Here is a 19,935-nt window from a genome sequence, read left to right as displayed (position 1 = left end):
GGCATGCTCCAGCCCAGGGCTGCAGGAGCTGAGAAGAACTTTCCCTGAAATTGTTTCATTATGCTGCCAGAGGCTGCTATGGCACTGCACATGTGAACAGAGAGCAGAGATACTGCCTCTCCAATGCTTTCAATATTCCTGCCATTGGAGCTCAGGCAGCTAAGCTGCAGAAGCTGGCCTGAGTAGAATGCAAAGAGATGATGAGTGGAGATGGGGGATAGCAGCAAGAAGACAGAGGGTGGGGAGAAGCCTGAGAGAGCCAGGGAATGTGGGGGTGGACGAGACCAGAAGGGGAGAAGGGCAGGAACTGGAATGGGGGTGTATAGAAGATAAGAGGAATGGGAACAGGAGCCAAGCGTTTGGGAACGGGGAACATGAAGAGAGAGGGACAAGGCAGGAGCTAGGGTGGGGTGGATAGGAGCAAAAGGAGACAGAGACAGATTGGAGACACAGAGGCAGAAGAGTCTATAACCACTAGAGAACACTACCCGCCCCCAGGACATGGAATTGAAGCCAGGAACCCTGAATCTCTACATTCCTCTGCTGTCAGCAGAGAGCAAGAGCAAAGTGTGTGTCTCGTCCCCCCCTCTAGTGGTTGGTTCACATAGAGAATAACAGCTTACTGTTACCAGTTACTCAGTTCAAACAGTAAAAGTCTACACTATGGATTTAAAGGTCCAAACTTTGCGATGACCCAAGCATCAAATCTTCATGGAGCCATATGATGGAATTTCTGTTTTATCAGTGTGTTTTTAAATTTAATTTCCTATTTTTTAAAAGAAAAGACAACTATGTTAAACAAACATTATGTTTATGAAAAAAAGAACCATAGAGTTAGAAAGGTCCAAAAATAAGGTCTCAGCCCCCTTGTGCATACGTTTTATGATACAGTCTATGATTACATAAGATTCCCCCCACAGACTGGGCAGCTGTAAGTAGCTTTGTGGCACCACTGGGGATTGGTGGGGGTGGGCTGGAGGGGAAGAACTAACCCTTTGAGAATCTGTATAGTTATCTAGATTGCAGAGCTCTGCTCAAGTTTAATGTCAGGATTAAGACATGAGGCTTGAATTGGAAACCTTTTATGAGCAGCAAACATATCTTCATACCTGACTGTAAAGCACAAAGTACAGGTTTTTGCTATATGAATAAATATATTTATTTCAGAGCCTTTTTTTTTTTAGAACTTATTGTTTGGCTTTCATTGCACAGTCATCTTGATTTGCATGCATATTTTACAAACAGTAGACAAAGGTGCACTTCTTGATCTATGATGTCCCTGATTCTCCCTGCAATTAAGTTGTTTAAGCTGCTGGAGTCAAATGTTATGACCATCTTTGGTTTCTGAATTCAGATTTTCAAATGCTGAACGTACGAAGTGTACAAAACTAAAATAGATAAAGTAGAGCTGAATGAGTGACAAATAGATCAAGAGGGTAACAAATCTTACAAATGAGAGCAACTAAGTGATTACATTTTATAAAAAATATTCAAACCAGTATTTCTTCACTACTTTTGACAGAGCCAATTTTTTTCATCTTCACTTTCATATCCATCATATTTAAATTGCTGAAGTAGTGATTTATCTGCTGCAGACTTCTTAGGTGAGACGATTGTCAGTGTACACAAGGGGAGAGAACATGAACAGATTTTACCCTTGGAAAATAAATTACAGTATCTGTTTCTTAAAAATTTCTAACATTTTTGGTGGCTCAGTCACTGGTACTATAACAAGCTGCACAGTTCCAGCTAGTTTACTGGAAAGCTGCATAGGGAAGGAAGAAGAAATAATTACCCCTATTTAAAACCAAATTTAATTAATCGGTTCAGTTTTCAAAAACATATCCAAATCATCATTATTTATGCCTGGTTGCAAATTATGTAGTTCCCTTATTAGTTTGCTCCTGCAGTTAAAGGGAACGTGTACTTTTCTTGTGAGTTGCATCTGCCTGATCCTTTTAATCCTGCAAAATTGCAGTTTCTGGAAACAGAAGACAATTATATTGTTAAAATAATGTACCTTTTAGTCTTCAAAACAATTTTATTAGAAGTTGTCAACATGTTATCTAGTGACAGTTAATTAGCAAAAGCTTAGAGGAGTGATTCAGTTAACATAAGTATCCGAAGAGCTTATACAAAAACTCTTTCGTCTAGTAACTGGGGTGGAAATCTCATGAGAAAAGTCCTTCTCTGAGATTTCCAGTGCTTCTTGTTTTTAGACTGTTAGAAATACTGTGAAAAATAGCCATAATGCAAGAAGAGAGAGTATTTTATATTCCTGCTTCCTGTCCTAGATGAATCAGGAAGTAAAGACATATGCAAAACTATAAACAAGTTTAAAAAAATTAACAGACCTTTACAAATTTCTAAAACTGTTTCAGTTCAGTCATATTTTATTCACTACCATTCATTCACACAGCCTTGCTAACTCCAATTTCCAGTTACTTGTCAACAGATTCAGGTAACAAGGTATCCCGCAAAGTCAAATATCAACTTAAAAGTGCAGACAGGCAGTAATGGGATTTCTTGAAAGCTGCAACTGTATCACTTAAAGATACAACCCTAATATTGATGGATAAACAGGAATTTGGGGGATAATAAATAACTATGTGGCTCTTCACAACATCTGCTTTGCTCTTACTTTTCTACAATAGTTTTGTCTTAAAGAGCTATCAACATTTTATTTTTAAAATACTAATTAATGGCTTGGGTTTTTTGAATTTGATCTTACAGATGGGTCAAATTTTGAATAAGAAAGCCTTTCGAAGCAACTGAAAGTATTATCCATATTCCTTTGTTCTAGAACTTGTCTCAAGTTCTCTTGAGTCATTAACCTGGAAGTTTAAAGCCAGAAAGCATAAGAGTTCATAGGGAAAGTAGAACGGTTGCAGGCTTGGGCAAAGGACACCAAACAATAGAGGGAACTGGCTGCAAGAAAGAATGACCAAAACACTGCAATAGCTAATGAGAGTGTGTTAAAACTATAGGCACAAGTACTGAGATAAAGGGGATCAATATACAACCTGGTCGCAGTAAACAATAAATGTTAGAAGGAGTTGGCTGTGTTGGAGCAGCCTGGCAGCAGGCCTGCAAGAAAGGGATCAGTTATGCAGTGATGTCAAGAAGCTGGAAGGTGAATTAAATGTGGTTCAAGTGGGGCTGGCTATCTTCGCTTTAACGGCAAGTCACCCTGTAACAGCACTGTACAAACTCAGAAAAAAAAGACAGTCCACAGCCTAAAGAGCTTACAATTTATTAACATGAAGGCATTTATATTTGCAGTTTCCTGGAGTAGTGGTAGAAAACTGATATGGTGTTACAATCCCTGCATAGTCCTGCTAAAAATCTTTACATAACTCTTATTATTATAGTAAACTTAAAGCTGGGGTTGTATAGACTGATTTGGAGAAACAAAAAAGACTATCTCTGTCCCTTTTCATGTATAGAATTAAGTCCAATTAAACTATAAGGTTCTGAAAAATTCTGATCCTTTTTCCCCCAATCTTCCAATTTCTGTTTCTGGCTTGAACCAGATGTGCTGAAAGGCTTGTATCATGGTATTCTGGCTGTAACCAAGAGTCAATTTTCCCCAGAGTGTAGATTTGAGGAATGGGCTTGCGGGCCCAGCCCTCTAAAAACTTTCATGAGATGTAGATCACTTGGCTGGCCCCAGAAGTTAGAAAAGAGGAGTAGGTTGGCCTATCAGCCAGTTACCTTAAGAAATGGATTTTGGAAAAAGAGAGAGACACAGTTACCTCATTAGGAGATGACATTGGAAAAGGGTCCCTCTACAAGAAGATATGCCAATAAGTTAGGGGAAGGAGGGCATTTTGGGACTAAAGGTATTTGTGTGACTTGGATGGTGGGAGTTAAAAACTGATATGGATTAGCACCTGAATTTTTCAATATTTGTTTCAACTCAAACGATCAGTGAATTTGAAGTTCATGCTTACTGTGGGTAGGTCTACACTGCAATTAGAAACCTGTGGCTGGCCCGTGCTAGGGGGTTTGGGCTCAGGCTAAGGGGCTGTTTAAATGTGGTGTAGACATTCCCTTCCGTGAGGGGGAGGGCCCCAGAACTCGGGATCCAGCCCAACCCTGAACATCTATATCACAATTAAATAGCCCCTTAGCCCGAACCCCTTGAGCCCAAGTCAGGTGGTATGGTCAGCCACAGGTGTTTAATTGCAGTGTAGCTATACCCTATATAAGTTCTCATCTTTCTACCACTTTATGCCTTTGATACAAAGTTATGACTAGAGCTAGGCGAGCACAGAAATTCTCTATCATGGAGGATTTCGAGGTCTCAAAATTTACTTTTGTTCTGATTCAGAACAAAATCTGAAAATTTCCAAATTCTCCAAGAAAGGAAATTCTGATTTTTTTGGTTTCAGGTCAACTGAAATGTTTTGTTTCCACAAAACAGAATAATTTCTTTTCAACATTTACTTAACATTTATACGATATACTATAAAATAAAATTCAAAACGAGTCATTTCAAAAGCTAAAAAGTCAAAATGTTTGATTAAAAAAAATATCAAGCTACTTATCTACACTGTTGGAACTCCTCCCTCCCTTTTTTTCTGTGAAATTAAATTTCAGCAAACATCAATAAGCATTCCCAAAGTATTGATATTTTGACAAAACTGCATTTTCTGATGAAAAACTGTTTCAAAGTTTTTTCCAACCAGCACTAGTTATCACGATGGAATTGGAAAAAAATCAATTGTTTTAATCCTATGGTAAACAACTAGTAAACATAGTGGTGTTGCAAGAGTGGAACAATGGCATATTTAGAGAATTCTGGATAGACAGAAGTTTCTAAAATGTGATTATCTATTTGATTTTTATTATAATATGCATACAAAACTGAGCAATTAGAACTCCAGAATGTTACATTTGTATTTCGTACAACTGTGAATATTACTTCTGAGAACTAAAATGATTTCTAACATGCAAAAGGAAGGAATGAGCCAATTCAACTAAAATAGGAAACTAGTTAAAACCATTCAAAACTTTAACCTGATGTGTGAACCAAATGGAACTAGAACCTTTTATGAGGGTGGAAATCCTCAATAAACCTGTTAGAAAATTTTCTAATACTCTTACACACACCATATGGTTTTGCCTGAAATAAATAGTGGGCATATCACAGGAAATCTTATTCTTTTGAAATTTCCAGCCTAAAGAGGTAAAAACAAACATTTGAAATTTTTATGCTTATTTAAATTCAAACAAAAGTTGATATATTTTGTGGTTAGGGCACTCATCTGAGATGTGGGAGACCTAGTTTCAAGTGCCTGCTCAGAGCAACTTTTAGCTGTGGGACAATGACCATGCTTAGGCAGATTTGCACATAGCTATTGGCAGAAACCTAGGTGCCTACAAGATTAGGCAGCAGGCGAATGGTGAGTTTGAGATAGTCAGTGGTGCCTAAACAGTGGATGCAAAGAGGCAACTAGGTGCCTAAATACCTTTTTGGATCTTGCCCTCAGTGCTTAACTTCCATTGGCTCCTTTGAAAATCCCAACCTAAATTTCTGTAACCCATCTTCTCAGGTCAGAATTGCTATTCCCTTCATTTTAGAACACAAATATCAAAATTTAGGTCTAATTAATTAGAAGCAAGTGTGTGGCACACTGCTGTAAAATGGAGGTGATGTTCCATGCTAAAAGGCCAGGAACGTCAGTTCACTTTTACCATACTAGTAAAATGCTTTGAGATTTGACTTGAGATTTTGAATGGTGATATGAAGCTATAAACACAAATAAAATATAGTGTACAATATTTGTGTGATGAATAATCCATTTATGCCCTGAGGTGTGCTCCACACCTCCAGATGGCATTCTAGGTAAGAAAGACTGTTCAGAAAGTGTCCACTATTAACTTTCTAATACCAGCATGGCACTCTTTACCTCTGTCTGGAAATGTGCTTGAGTTAGCAGAAAATAATCTGTAGTTTGTAATTCACAAACTAGAATACATCCAGTGCATGCTTAAGCAACATTCAACTACTGTACTTTTTAATCTGCTATGATCACTTCAAATATATTGAATTACTATTGCGGATGGCTTATGATCAGGCATAAAGGAAATACTAACAGAAATGCTGAAGCTTTGTGAAAAGATTGAAGAAATATGGGTTAAATATAGCAGAATTGCTACTAAGCAGAAATGACAGAGCTGCTGCTGTAGCTCAGTGACCTGATTAAGAGGATACAGTGAGATACCATGGTCCTTGTCCATCTTAACATTCCACCATAAATTAGTCTATTAACCTCTTAATATGTAAAGAATATCTCTACTAAACTGGTAGTTAGATTGTTGAAAGGCATATATTCATGTGTTCTCTGTTGCTTCTTTGAAAGTAATCGGCAAATGTCACAGTACAGATATTAAGGTTGAAATTCAGAGTTTAGGATAGTTTTTTTTCTGGTACAAGGGTTAGTAAACATTAAATAAAACCTATTAAAAACAGTAACAATGCAAAATAAACATATAAAAATAAAATAAAATTAGGGTCGCCAGTACCTTTCATATTGTTACTCATGATATTCCCCAAACCAGGAATGATTGAGTATATTCTAAGTGTACACTAAGTTTACACCCATACACCAGTCCTGGAACAAAGGTGGTCACAAACAGCATGCTCTCCCTTCTTTCAAGGGTCTCAGAATGCTAGGTTGCCATGGAGTTCTATGAATCTGATCAGAAACTAACTCAAGGGAGTAAACTCTCCTGTGGCTCCCCTTACAAAACAAAACTGACACCCATTGCACAGCATGTCTTCCCAAGACTGAACATCTGCTACCATGCAAAGAAAAGTAACTTGGAAGATTACGCCTAACAGCACTACCAGGTAAAATTTGCTGTAAGTATACACTATGGCTGAAAAGAGAAAAGAAAAGTCTATAGTTACAATGTGGATAAACAAAATACATGGCACAGATCACAGCTCAGATTAGACAGTCCAGAATGGGATGGATGAGTGCTCATCTTAACCAAGGACTGCCAGTACTTTTAATGTGACCTTGACTAAACACCCAGGGATTCTGGAGCCTGAACAGAGCCCAGACACTGTCCCCATATTTTGGGGACTCTAAGCACACTCTTGGGGTACAGATCATTTATTTAGTACCCCCATTCTCAGATTTGGAATCATGTGGTGTACTGCACACTGCTGGGAACCAGTGGCAACCTCTCAGTTTCCCTCTATAGTTTAATCACACTTTCTGAGAACTCCAGCCATGTGGATGTTCTGGGCTCATAGTTTAGCTCCTCGAAGGACATGAGAAGAGCATAACAGAGACAGACTTTTCACAGGATTCTAAAACCATTACTGTTGTCTTAATTGCATTAGAAACAGATACACACAAAAATAAGAAACCCTACAGGAATATCCACACCACTCCAGAGCATTCTTTAGGCTGGGATCAGGGTCTTTCTATTGCAGTGTATGGCTTGTATTCTGAAAAGAATGGTTACTCAATTTTTATAACTGTTGTTCTTCAAGATGTGATGCATATGCCAATTATACTAGGTGTGAGTGTGTCTCATCCTGACTCCAGTTAAATCAAGGACTGCTTTGATAAATTCTGTTCTCTGGAGGGGTACTAGCATTGATTTGTCATTGTTCACTTCCAGGCCTATGCATCAAAACAGGAGGAGTATTTGATGGATACTTTCCTCCTCTCACTGACAAGAGCAGTCCCACAGCAGCCAGTTGTCCAGGTAGGGGTATACCTGGACATCAGATCCATAGAGGTATACTTCCATCACTGCCATGCATTTGTTGAAACCCTTCAGTATAGATGATAGGCTAAAGCATAGAACTGTAAACTGTAAGTCATCTCCTCCTACTATGAACCTTAAACATTTTCTGTGGCCAGGGTGAATAGCTCTTGGAAATATACATCCTTCAAGTCAAGGCAGCACACCTGTCTCCAGGATCTAATGAAGGGATAATAGTTGTAGTGAAGATCATGGAGAATTATAACTTCTTGACGTATTTGTTAGGTTCTGAAGGTCCAGAATGGGCCTAAGACTCCTTTTGCTTTGTGTATTAGGAAGTATAGGGAGTAGAACTCCTTGTCCAGACACTGAGAAGGCCCTCATTCTGTGGCTCCTAAAGAACATGCCTGCCCTCAGAACTGATTTGTGAGATGGGTCCCTGAAAAGGGAGTGGGAAGGTGGGGAGTAGGGAGGGGAGCACAAGAATAGGAGGATATATCCTGATTCCACTGTGCTTAGCACCCACTTGTTGGCGGTGATGGACTGCCACACATTTAGGAAATGTGACAACCTGCTCCCACAGGAGGCAGGTTAGAACCCTCCTGGGGCTGGTTGAAAACTGCAGACATAGAAGGCCTGTCTGAAACCAACACTAGGCAGGCCCAATCCTGGGTGCTGCACAAGAAGGGTCAAGCAGCCTATCACTATTACACTGGGACACTTTGCTCCAAGGGGATATATTTCTGTAGTGTAGCAGGTGCCTGGTACCAACTTCCAACCGTCTATTGGTATCAGACGGCAAGACTTCCCTTCTTGGGGGTTGGTTTCTGCAGTGCAATGGAGGGCCAGTGATGGAGCTGGTATAGTACTTGAGGCCAATTATGTCTAGACCAGACTCTCCAATCTCTCTATCTGCTCTTGTCTTGATGGCTCCTACAAGAGCAGTCACCATCTCTAGAAGATGCCCTGGATTCCCTGTAGTTGGAGACTGAGAAACCCATTTCAGACTCTGAGGTGGAGTATGAGTACGCCACAGGCCAGGGAGGTGTGATACTGGGTGGCATCATCAGAGATCAGGACCAAGATCTATGACTGGACTGCAGTACCAGTGGCAACATAAGGGACTTCCTGGCTATCAGTACTGCATGCTGAGGCAGAGCAGTTTCTGTTGGTATCGGAGCTGACATCATGATAGATGAATGTGGTACTGGACCTGAAACGACTGGTGTCATAATGGACATTGACACGGAAGGCAACATATGCATCATATGCAACAGCCCCGAGAAGAAACTGTTGATCTGATTAATCAGCACTGGGGGTACTGAGAGGCTCAGGAGATCTTTTGCTGCTGCGTAGGCCTCTGGGATGACCGCCCTGTTGTGATCAAGGGGAACAGCTCCAGTGCTGGCTCCAAGGAAACAGCCAGCCTTGATGGTACCAACTTAGGAACCAGAAAGTCAATGGCTTGATTGAGCCAGTAGGGAGCAGTATTGGAGAGCGCCAACCTAAAGGGCGTGCTCTACCTTTGATACTGAAATAGCTAGCCTCTGCAGCTGAGGATTCCCACACCAAAGATTTCGACAACATGGAAGCTGTCCCTTTCTTTGGCTTTAGAGGCTGAGAGGGCTTTAAGCAATTATGTCTCTTTGAAGAATGCCTCGGTGAAGGGGATCTCCTCTGAGCTCTTTCTTCTGGTTAGGCCAGGGGAACACTTCTGGGCAGAGAGGAACTCCCTGTAATTGGCTGAGGTGGTAACAAGACAATGCCAAGGTGAAGGGAGGCCTCTATAACAATGTATCTGAGTGGCTCTTCTCTCACCTTCTTGTTTCTTGTCTTGAAGCCTTGGCAAATCAGACACCTGTCCCTGTCATGATCCTCACTCAAGAACTTCAGGGAGTGAGACCATTCCTCACGAGCCTCTCTAGAGCAAGGTTTGAAGCCAAGGGATGTAGGCACAGGCTCCCTGCATACCAGGCAGAGCCTTGAGTTACCCAATTTATAAAGAGTGGGAGGAAATAGGTAAAGAAAGAAAAAAAGAAGGAAAAGAAAGAAAAGAGGGTTTGAGGACCCCCTAACGAGTACCACTAACAAGGCAAAACGTTAACTGCACATTCACAGAGGAACAATTGACAGTATATGACCACCACTGACCAGGGATGGTAAGCGGGAACTGAAGAGCAGGCAGAATGGACCCGTCCTTTTATACCTTCAGTTTGGATCGGGGGGCAACAAGGCACAGATGTCATCACTCCTAGAGGTACTGCTAAAGAAAACTCTTCAGCACTGAAGTACAAAAGGCACACACATCTAGTCTAAGGGAAATATGTAATCACTTGAACAACAAGGAACTTTCTTTCCTCAGCTTATCTTCTCTGACCTGGCCAGTCCACCCTTCTCCTCTCCTGCACAAAACTTCCTGTGTGGCTCTCAGTCCCCAGTCTGAGAGTCCTTTTAAAACTCCAACTTTGTCCTCTCTGTCTCAGTCTGGTTTGGGAATTTTGCACTTCTGTGCTCCCTGCAGACAAGTTTGGGGAATTCCCCAGGTCTAGCCAGCCCACTGTAATTCAGGTGTTTCCATTTGAGTAGGTTGTCTTTGAGACTTAACAACATACCATTGTCCCTGATCTGGAAAGGATGTAATACACCCTTGCCAGCAATGGTAGACATACAGACAGAGAGGCATTCCATGATAAAGCCATTTCTTAACAATTCTGCAATACCAACCAGAATTCACAGGTTGACAGATAGATTCCCCGAAGCACCACACCTGCAAATAACTACTTTCCCCTCCCTCATATACGTAAATCATTCTTGTGCTTCTCCTTCATTATTTCACTTCTCCCCCTTCCCTCAAACTTTTTCTTCCCTCTGTCCCCAATTAATTTCACACTGCTTCAACCCATGATACTATCTAGATTTGGCATGGGTACTGGGAGTAGGAATGAAACCTCATGACCAAACATAAATAAAGTCTGATGGTTCTTCAGTCCTATCCTTCATTCATTTTGCTTTGTCCTCCCTCCATAATCCTTGGATTTGAACTATCCCTGACTCTAAGGGCCAGGATGGGAAAGGGAAAGTGGATTTCAGAATCTGAGTGTTGTTGAACAGTGGAATTTTGGAGATCAAGAAAAGAGAAATGTTAGGAAAATGGAGAACAATATAGGTAAGTTGGGGGAGAGAGAGCAAAAAAAAAAAAAAATTGGGGATGGGGGAAGTGCTGCATTAAGTTTGGATCAGTACCCACACCTCTCAGGGCCTATCCAAACTGAACCGCAGTCTTTTGAGGTTTGACTATCACTAGCAGTTATTTAAAATGGTACTTAAAGAATGGTACACAGACAACTACAAATGATATATCTCCAAGTAAGACAAACTGAGTGTCTTTTTCTAATACTACCAGTTTCTGTGTGTCAAAGTTATGTATATTACTATCTAATATTTATATACACTTCACACAGCTCTGAACATTAATGCTTATCTAATAATGAATCTCTAAAATATAATTAATTTTGTTCAAAACATGTTTTGATGCACACTATCAAAAGAATGGTTTAAAAAAATCCCACCCTTTGACAGAGTGTGTACGAGGGCAAGAGGGCGTTTACACAGGCACTTAGCCAGGAAGCACTGTGTTTTTCACAGATATGATCATTTAGGGAGGGTTTCTCCTCCAATTTTTGTAAGCTCTTCCTTTTCTCGTCCCCACACTTAGTCATAATGATACACCAGAAATGCTATCCCTAGTTAAGACAATATTTCATACACTACTGCACAATGTATTTTAAATAAGAACGTTCACTTTCTTTTAGGTAAGCACTATTTATAGATATTTCACATAGTAAAGTGAGGTCTACTGCAATAAATGTAGTAGACCTGTTAAGGAAAATGTGAGCTGCAGGATACTTTCAGAGTGAATCATTAGCAAAATCCACATAATTAGTTCACCATTCATAATTTTGTAGTGAAATGCAGTATTGTTTATTAGCAGACTACATGCAAATCCTCATGGGAAACAAGATCTTACCACTTTATTTGTATGTGCTTCTCTGCATCTTAAGTTGCTGCCTAAGATCCCTCAGGATCATGTGAGGCTAGGTTATATCTGAGAGTGCTGTGCTGTAGTGCTGTATGTAAGCTTAGCAGCTGGGTAGTGTTATGGTAGCTGCTTTCCTGTGCTAAGCTGATTTACTTGTTTAAGGTCTGACCTCACCATCCTGTCAGTATGGATTCCCACCTATACAGTTAACAGCAGCTTAGCATCGGCTTGAAGTGCTAGCAGTATATTAGTCAGAAAAAAAGAGGGCTACTGGTATTTGTTCCTTTGTCGTCTTTTCTTAAGAAGAGGCGCTGAAACACAAGAGATAACAAAGAATCCATTTCCTTTCTAAAAGAATAGGCTTTTGTTCTTTTTTCCTGCAAAAATGTCAGTTTCTGGAAAGAAAGAGTTTGATGTGAAACAGATCCTAAGGCTACGCTGGAGGTGGTTCAGTCACCCCTCTCAAGGTTCCACAGGCACTGGAGGCTGCCTTCAGGAAGGATATGAGCATAGAGGGACACCGGTTCAGAATAGGTTGAAGAGCCACTCTCGGGACAGAAATGGGCTAAAGAAAAACAACAGTCCAGTTCACCACAATATACTGGCACCAGTGCCAGGTCCAACCCCTGTGCACCACCGATCTATTCAAACCTGGCATCAACAAAACCTCATAGAACAGCTGCGAGCAAATGAGGATATCCCCAAAGCAAGCACAGAGGAAAATTGTGTCAAAGAAGATTCAAGTAAAAATATACAGGAGTTGCAGATGATCACAGACGACAATACAGATGAACCCACTGAGAGGTAGGCGTTTTAGATGTCTGCACTATACTCCTATCCAAATTATTCCTAAACAATGTCTTTGTTTTTAACTAGAGTTGCCTACTACATTCCTTGAGCTTGCACTGTAAAATACAGATGTGACTGATAAAGAATATTTATAAACAAAAAAGTGTTCAAAATGAACATGAGCCTTGCTATGTATTTTTTATATCTTTTATGCTTCACATTTTTCATCTTTGAGATCTAGTTCCTAATGAATAAGATCTGTCACTGTTTCCTTTGTTACTGCTTTTAGCAGCTCCAAAAAACATGTTAATTTGTTGCCCTAATTTCTTATGCATAAAAACAATGAAAAACACTCCATCATAAAACACAGCCCTCATTCTGATTTTATCAATAACTGCAACTTTGAGAAATGTAAAATGTTGGAGACGCACCCATTATGTTGTTGCCACCAGTCTGTTATCCTCTTTACTGCCCCTTTTTACTTCCTCCTTGATAAATATAATTAACCTTGAACCATGTGGAAAGGGACCTACTTGGCCTGGCTTTGAAAAGGTTCATTTCAAATCATATTACCTTCACAGCTAATTTGCTAGAGAGAGAGACTAAATACTCTCTGCAAGCTCAGGTAATAAAACATTACTTACAGCTATGAGATCTTAATGCAGGAAGCACAGGGTATGAGTTATTTTAAAATGTTAATATTGAGGGCTAAGATATTTATTCAAGTCATTTGATTGAGGGTGACAGGTAATATGCTTATTTTATTTTTGCTGATTTTTTCTAAGCAGATACCAACATTATGTACAATTCCACACAAAATTAGATCCAATCAAGTGTATATTTTAACATGGCAATTTATTTGTTGTATTTTGTGGATTTGCTATCACTATACCAGGAAAATTGAGGATCTTTACACTGTAACAAAAATGCAAGACTAATTTACTTAGAGACAGTTTCTGGCAGTAAGACACAGTTGACAGTTTGTGTATTTTTAGCAGTTATCTGTTCAAATTGTGATATCTGGCATATAGGACATCTATGATTCCTTAAATATGTCTGTACAAAAGAAAATGCATTCTTAAATTTCTTAGCCTGAAATTTCATTTCAAGTAGCATCCTACCAGGCAGTGTTTATTATATAAATTCATCACAAAACAAAATCAAATAGGGAGCAGTGTATATAAAAAAACAAATCACTGAAGTTCTCAGATGCAATCAGATCAGATAAAATTAGGTGTATGCAGGTTAACTTCGTCAATCAATTGTAAGAGGAATGAAAGATCTAAAATATAAGGTCAGAACATGCCTTGTTGAGATAATACTGGATATTTGGAACTGTTATGAAAAAACAGTCAACGTTTCCTAAAAATTAAGTCGAAGTATAAATTTGCTGAGAAAGTATGTGAATGAAAACACTGCCAACAAGAACTGTATTGCATCAGAGAAGTGTTCACTGACTGTTGTGAAACTACCTGACCTTCAAATTTAAAAAAAAACTATACATTTTGACTATGAAGTGAAAAAGAAAAAGAAATGATCAAATTCCATTAGAGAAGTTATTAAGGACCTGTCTCTCAAAACAATATATTCACAATATTTACCCTTTTGTATATAAACATTCTATCATAATCTGACAAAATTCTGTGTCCTAACGTTTCAGCCAATGAGTCATTTCAAGAATCTGTAAAAGTACTAAAGTCTGCTTCTTGCTTTAAAAAACCTATATAGAAATATACAGCATATGTTAGTATGTGCACAAAGCGAAAACAAATCTCCCTCTGGACTCTTCTCCTTTTAGTGTCTCTTGGAAAAGTTTTATACTGAGACTATCAATTTTTTACAAATATAAGCCTCTTATGAAATAATGCAGCTATTCAAGCCAGTGCTCTTTCCACATAAATATTAAGAAAAGATTCTGCTTTGTTTTATATTTTTAAAAAGCCTGTTAAACTTGAAAATATAAAACTTAACTGCAAGGCGGTGGGGGAAATACCTTAAAAGAAGTTTTAATACATCCAAGCAATCTTACTTTAGCTCCTATATCTCAATTTCCACCATCAGCGCCCCCCACCAAAAAAAAAAAAGTTATTTCTATGCCATACAACTCCATACACAAACCACACACATTAATTCATATTGTTATTGCAAGAGTAGATGTTAAATAATAGATGCACTACAGTTCATAACAAATACAAAGACAAAGCCTTTACTAAGTTACCAATAGAAGTTGTTGCTGTCATAAACTGACACATACTTTTTCTGCTCTTTAATGCTCTCGTTGTTCAGGTACCGACAAAAGCAATCATCTTAAACCACACAGGGCCTGACTTTTCCCCAGAGATGTTAGGAAGCCACGATTTCAACCAGAGTCACTGGGAACTGCCAGTGCTCAGGCCTTCTGAAATATCAGTCCCACTCAGTCTTCTGGATCTGCTTACTACATCTTACTACACTGTTAAAGCTATGGCAGATTACCACAGCCATACACTCCAAGTTTCTCATCCGTGCCTGAATCCATACAAAAGGTGTTATCAACAGTAGCTCTTGTTCTAGGAGTGTAATGCCTCCATAGAAGTGCCTTGCTGCCATACTCTTTAAGTGTGCAGTCACATAGCCATGGAATCACTATACTGTAGTAGGTAGCAATCAGGAGGTATACACAATTACTTCAATCCCAGTATTCAAAACACAGGAGGCGTAAGTACCATGCTGCTTCTCACCATCCCTCCACTCCTCTCTAGATTCAGAAGCCCTATTTGTAGCTGGACTCTAAAAAAGAGGGGAGAAGTTCTAAGGGTCACTTTGACCAAACCAGAGACAGTAAGAACTCTGTGATAAACGGGAAAGGACAGGAAACCAGGTCAAGACCTTTACCATAAACAGGCTTTTGAAACCACTTCCATTTGGCAATGTAACTCTTATGGAATCTAGATGAAAATTCCCTGCAAAAAAAAATTGATTCAAACCTGAAGATCTGGCCAGGGTGTTTGAAGTTTTCATTTTTTCCTAAGGACTCATCTGTCTTCTAGCTGTAAAGGTCTGTGTCTACAAAAGACAGTACAAACCTTCAGCCTTGGGTCTCAGAAAGACCACAATTCCTTGAGGCAGGCAAGCCCCGAGAGAGAGATGGCATTGATGCCAGAGATATCAAAAGAAGTCCCAAGGGAACATTTGGACACACATACAGAATTTCTTTTCCATTCCCTCTTTCTGGAATGGGCTCAAGAGACAGCTTTGTGTCATATAGATAAATATACTTCCAAACCTATATAGATATATTTACAACAGCTGAAAATTGGCATTTCTTAACCTCAGGAACCCTAGTTTATTAAATAAGCAAACTCTTTCAAAGTACATGGAGGCACCTGTCTTCAAGCAGACAAATACAATAAAATGCTTGGTATTTTTAGGCCAAGCTGTTTTTGAGACACTATAAGCCAAAAACACTAGGGAACTTTCCAAAAAGCTGAGAAAATAATACCTGATTTTTAAAAAGGTTAGCATCTCTAAAATACATGGTAAAAGTTTCCTTGTACTTTAAGAATAAAGATCTATTCTGACATCAGATCCTATATGGAACATTTTAGACAGTCTTATTTCAACTTGGCAAAATTAGCAGGGAAGGGCATGAACAGATTTTAACAGAAATTTAGTTCTAATGTCAACTATGGACAGAGATAAAATGCAGAAGTGAAAGTCTGATAAATGGAGGCTACTTACATTATAGAAGTCAAGTTTTTAAGGGGAAAAATATACATACATACTATACACTAGAGGGGTGACTAGAGAAGGGAAAATGCAAAGGCTGCTTAGATTACACACTAATTGGAAGATAGATTAAAATTAACAAAATAGACTATTGAAGAGTGATCCCTATAGAAAACAAAAAAATTGAAGCACCAAATAAATTCCAGGTAACATTTTGTAGGCAAATTCCCACATCAAACCAATATATAAGCTGGATATTAAATATCTGTTCGCTATATTTTTTATGAAAACATTGATATGGAATTGATGCCTGATAGATGCGATAATGTATCCGGATCTGTGGAAGCATACAGTATCTACAAAAGCAGAGATGTATTATTCCAGGAAACACACTACCATATGCGTATTGTTTAACACTATGTTCATCCAGGTTATTGTACAATATGTGAGAATTAGAATTAACTGTGGTAAGTAAGATACCACAGCTATTTCCATTTTTCAGCAGAGATTGAACTGTGGTGTCTATGATATCACGATGTATTACCTATGGGTAAATGTGAGCACTGTCCAAGTAAGGAGCTTTTGAAAAATCTCAGCCTTGGAGATTTAGATGTACAACTCCCATTAATATGAGTAGAATTTTTCCCTCTAAATTGTAAGGTGGTTTTGAAAGTCTTAGTAATGGTGTATAGTATGGTGAAGTATATATTCAGTAGGACTCCTTTCTCCATGGAGGCAATGTATTTTCTGTAGTTTCCACTTACAATTTTCAGTTATATCTGGTCATTCATTCTGAAAGATTTTGAAGTTTCTGAGATTCCACTTGAGGAAACGTTGAGAGGATAGTCTGAAGTATCTTATAAGAAATGTGTAGTAGATTTCTTGTTTAAGACTGAAAACTCATTTAAATGTCAGCTATGTATGCCATCCACACAGAGAAACTTTATTACAAATCCTATCCCTCACACTCTCCGATAGACATCTATCTATACAGTAAGCCAGTAGACCGTTCATATATTATCTATTACAGTGGGGGTATCTCTCTTGTAGCTACTCATGATGGGGTGAAACCCATCACAGGATGGAAAGGGAAAGTTAATTATAGCACAGGTGCAATAGATGTACCTAATGATATGCATCTCAGCCACAGAGTGTGGGATGGGATGCATTCGGTGATAACTTCATGGACACCTTGGTCCCATTAAAGGGAGGAGAGTTCAGTCTGAAGGCAGAAGCCACAGACAGACTATGTTATGTGTGAAGGAGGCTATCTTAGACCACTTGCGAGCAGAGCCTTGCCCAAAGGACAATGCCAATTGACTTGATGACATGGTGGTTGTGTCCTGATAGGAACTCATTGGATAAAGTATCTGAGTGAATAATTTTAGAACAGTTTTAATGAGTCTTGCCTGCTGGATCCTAAAGGACAGGGGAGGCTGTACTAGCACAGAACTGGATTCTCAACTTAGGGAGATACCAGAAAATGATGAGCAGAAAGCTCAGGGTACACAGACTGGTGACTGCTGATCAGGCCATACGAAAGGTCATACAAGACAAAGAACAGCCGGAGGAATACTATCAAGAGAGTCTGCAGGAAAAAGACCTATGGGTTATGTGGGTACATGAACTAAAAGAAGAACTAGAACAGGAATTTGGACCAGCACAGTAAGGAGGAGGTGGTGTGATGGGATAAAAACAATCACAGACTAGAAAGAGATTAATAATTATTAACGGGAAACAATAGATTACTTAATTAGTTACATCTCAATCACAGGGTGTGGGACTGGAAGGTATCAGGTGATAACGTAATGGACACAGAGGCCCCAAAAAGGCAGGAAAGTTCCTTCTGATCAGAGAAGTAACAGGGAGCAGACAGGATCCTATGAAAGGCTGAAGTGCCAGAGGCTGTTGGAGGCTGGAAGTTCTAGGAAGCTTCATTCTAGAGCTGGAGAGAGGCAATGGAACCCCTGGAAAGGGGTTAAGCACCAGACCCAGAAGAGAGGTTGATTCTCTTCGGGACTTTTGACTGTACTGGGACATCTGTTGCCCCAGAAGGGGGTTAGTTTAGCAACTTCTCAACTAGAGGGCTGAGTGGTGCACAAAGAAAGATGACCTGCAGGGGCACCAGAGACAAAAGTCCCTGCAAAATCACACCCTGACACAAGGGGGCACACTGGAGGTGAGTACGATAGACAAACGCTACAGTTCTGTTTCTTTTTTAAATAAATATCTGATATTATCAGAAAAAAGCCTCAGCTGACATTTTTCAGGTAGGAACATCATGAAAGAATTATCCATTTGATTGTTGCAATATCCCTACAGGTTGGGAGAGTGCAGACTATTAAACAATGGAAAATGAATCAATGAGAGTTCTCTGGTCCTAATTGCCAGTTCAGAGTAATATCATTTTGTCTTAGTTAATGTGGCATTTGCCAGTGGCACAGTCTGTCACATTTCTTATTAATAAAGGACCCTTTTGGGGAAGCTTTCACACTACACACTCATCATACCCATCTAAGTTTTGCAACAGACATTCAGTGACACATAATGCCATTTTAATTTCTCAGGAGCAAAAGATCAGTTCCTATCAAAAAGGACGAGAGTTGATCATTTCTTTGAAAAGAGAACATACAATTTTTGTTTTTTAAACCGAGCATATTCAGGCTAAAAAAATCCTCTCCTTACTGAGAATACAACTCTGAGTATTCAACTTAAACTTCTAGACTAGTTAATAATGTTTGAGAATAAATAAAAAGAAAAATTAATGAGTTAATTGTATACAGCACCCAGGAATTAAGACAGTATTGTGGCTGTAAAATGTCATTACTTTAGTTATTTGACCAGGCTACTTAGTAACTGTCTCAATGCAGAATGTGAAAAGAATAAAAATGACCAGGCACTCACTTTCCAACCTTAACTAGAACATGGACAGACCATGGTATATTTAGTAACACAGGTGAGCAACTACTGTGTTCAATATGCCCCATCGGGAGACTAGTTGCCTGCCAAGAGTAAAGAGTCAAACTTGTAATACAATTTCTTGATGCTTCAGGCAAAGTTTAGAACTACTATTGCTGATCTCATCCAGCAGCAATCTTTATTTTTAAATGAAGCCATTAGCTGTTTTATTTTATCCCATGGTTTCACTGAACTTCTAGTGTTGTAAAGGAAACCTTTCAACACTATTTGACATACTCACTAATGTAATAAAGAACGCTAAAAGATGTGGCTGGACAAGAAATAGTTTGCCTCTGATCTTCATCAAGAGCTGAAAACTGATTTTAAAAGTGGTTACTGGATGTTAGGCAAGCTATACGTTATAGTCATGCAAGACATAGGAAGAGGTTTGGAAAACAGCATAGATAAAACTGAGGGCTTAAGATGCTGAACACAATGGTTTCATTATTTCTAAGAGAAAAAGGAAACTCTAAACTATACCAAAGGTCTAACTATTATACTGGAGGAAAAAAATATAGAGCTGTGCAGAAGATGGAAGTTCCTTTTTACAAAGGATTTTAAGATTTCAGAATGTGGCTTAATTCGAAACAAACTCACTCCCCAAATTTAGAAATTCTCTGCAAAGAAGTATTCATGGGAAAAAATCATTTTGGTTCAAAACATTTCATATTCACAAAATTGAAGTCACTTCAGAACAAGAAAACAAAATG

At 39.1% G+C, this 19,935-nt stretch overlaps 1 protein-coding gene and 1 long non-coding RNA gene across 2 annotated transcripts in view; one reads left to right on the top strand and one right to left on the bottom strand.

Moving 5' to 3' along the window:
• Window positions 1-19,935, bottom strand: part of LOC141994235 (uncharacterized) — a 203,885-nt gene that overhangs the window by 167,261 nt on the left and 16,689 nt on the right. The gene's annotated exons all lie outside the window — the stretch shown is intronic.
• Window positions 11,876-19,935, top strand: part of KLHL4 (kelch like family member 4) — a 76,379-nt gene continuing 68,319 nt past the window's right edge. Inside the window, exon 1 of the mRNA XM_074964444.1 lies at window positions 11,876-12,574. Coding sequence (XP_074820545.1) covers window positions 12,156-12,574 — 419 coding nt within the window. The 5' untranslated portion in view covers window positions 11,876-12,155. The remainder of the gene's footprint in view (window positions 12,575-19,935) is intronic.

This window comes from Natator depressus, chromosome 9, assembly GCF_965152275.1.
Source record: "Natator depressus isolate rNatDep1 chromosome 9, rNatDep2.hap1, whole genome shotgun sequence".
Lineage (NCBI taxonomy): Eukaryota > Metazoa > Chordata > Testudines > Cheloniidae > Natator > Natator depressus.
This window is presented reverse-complemented; position numbering and strand designations above follow the sequence as displayed.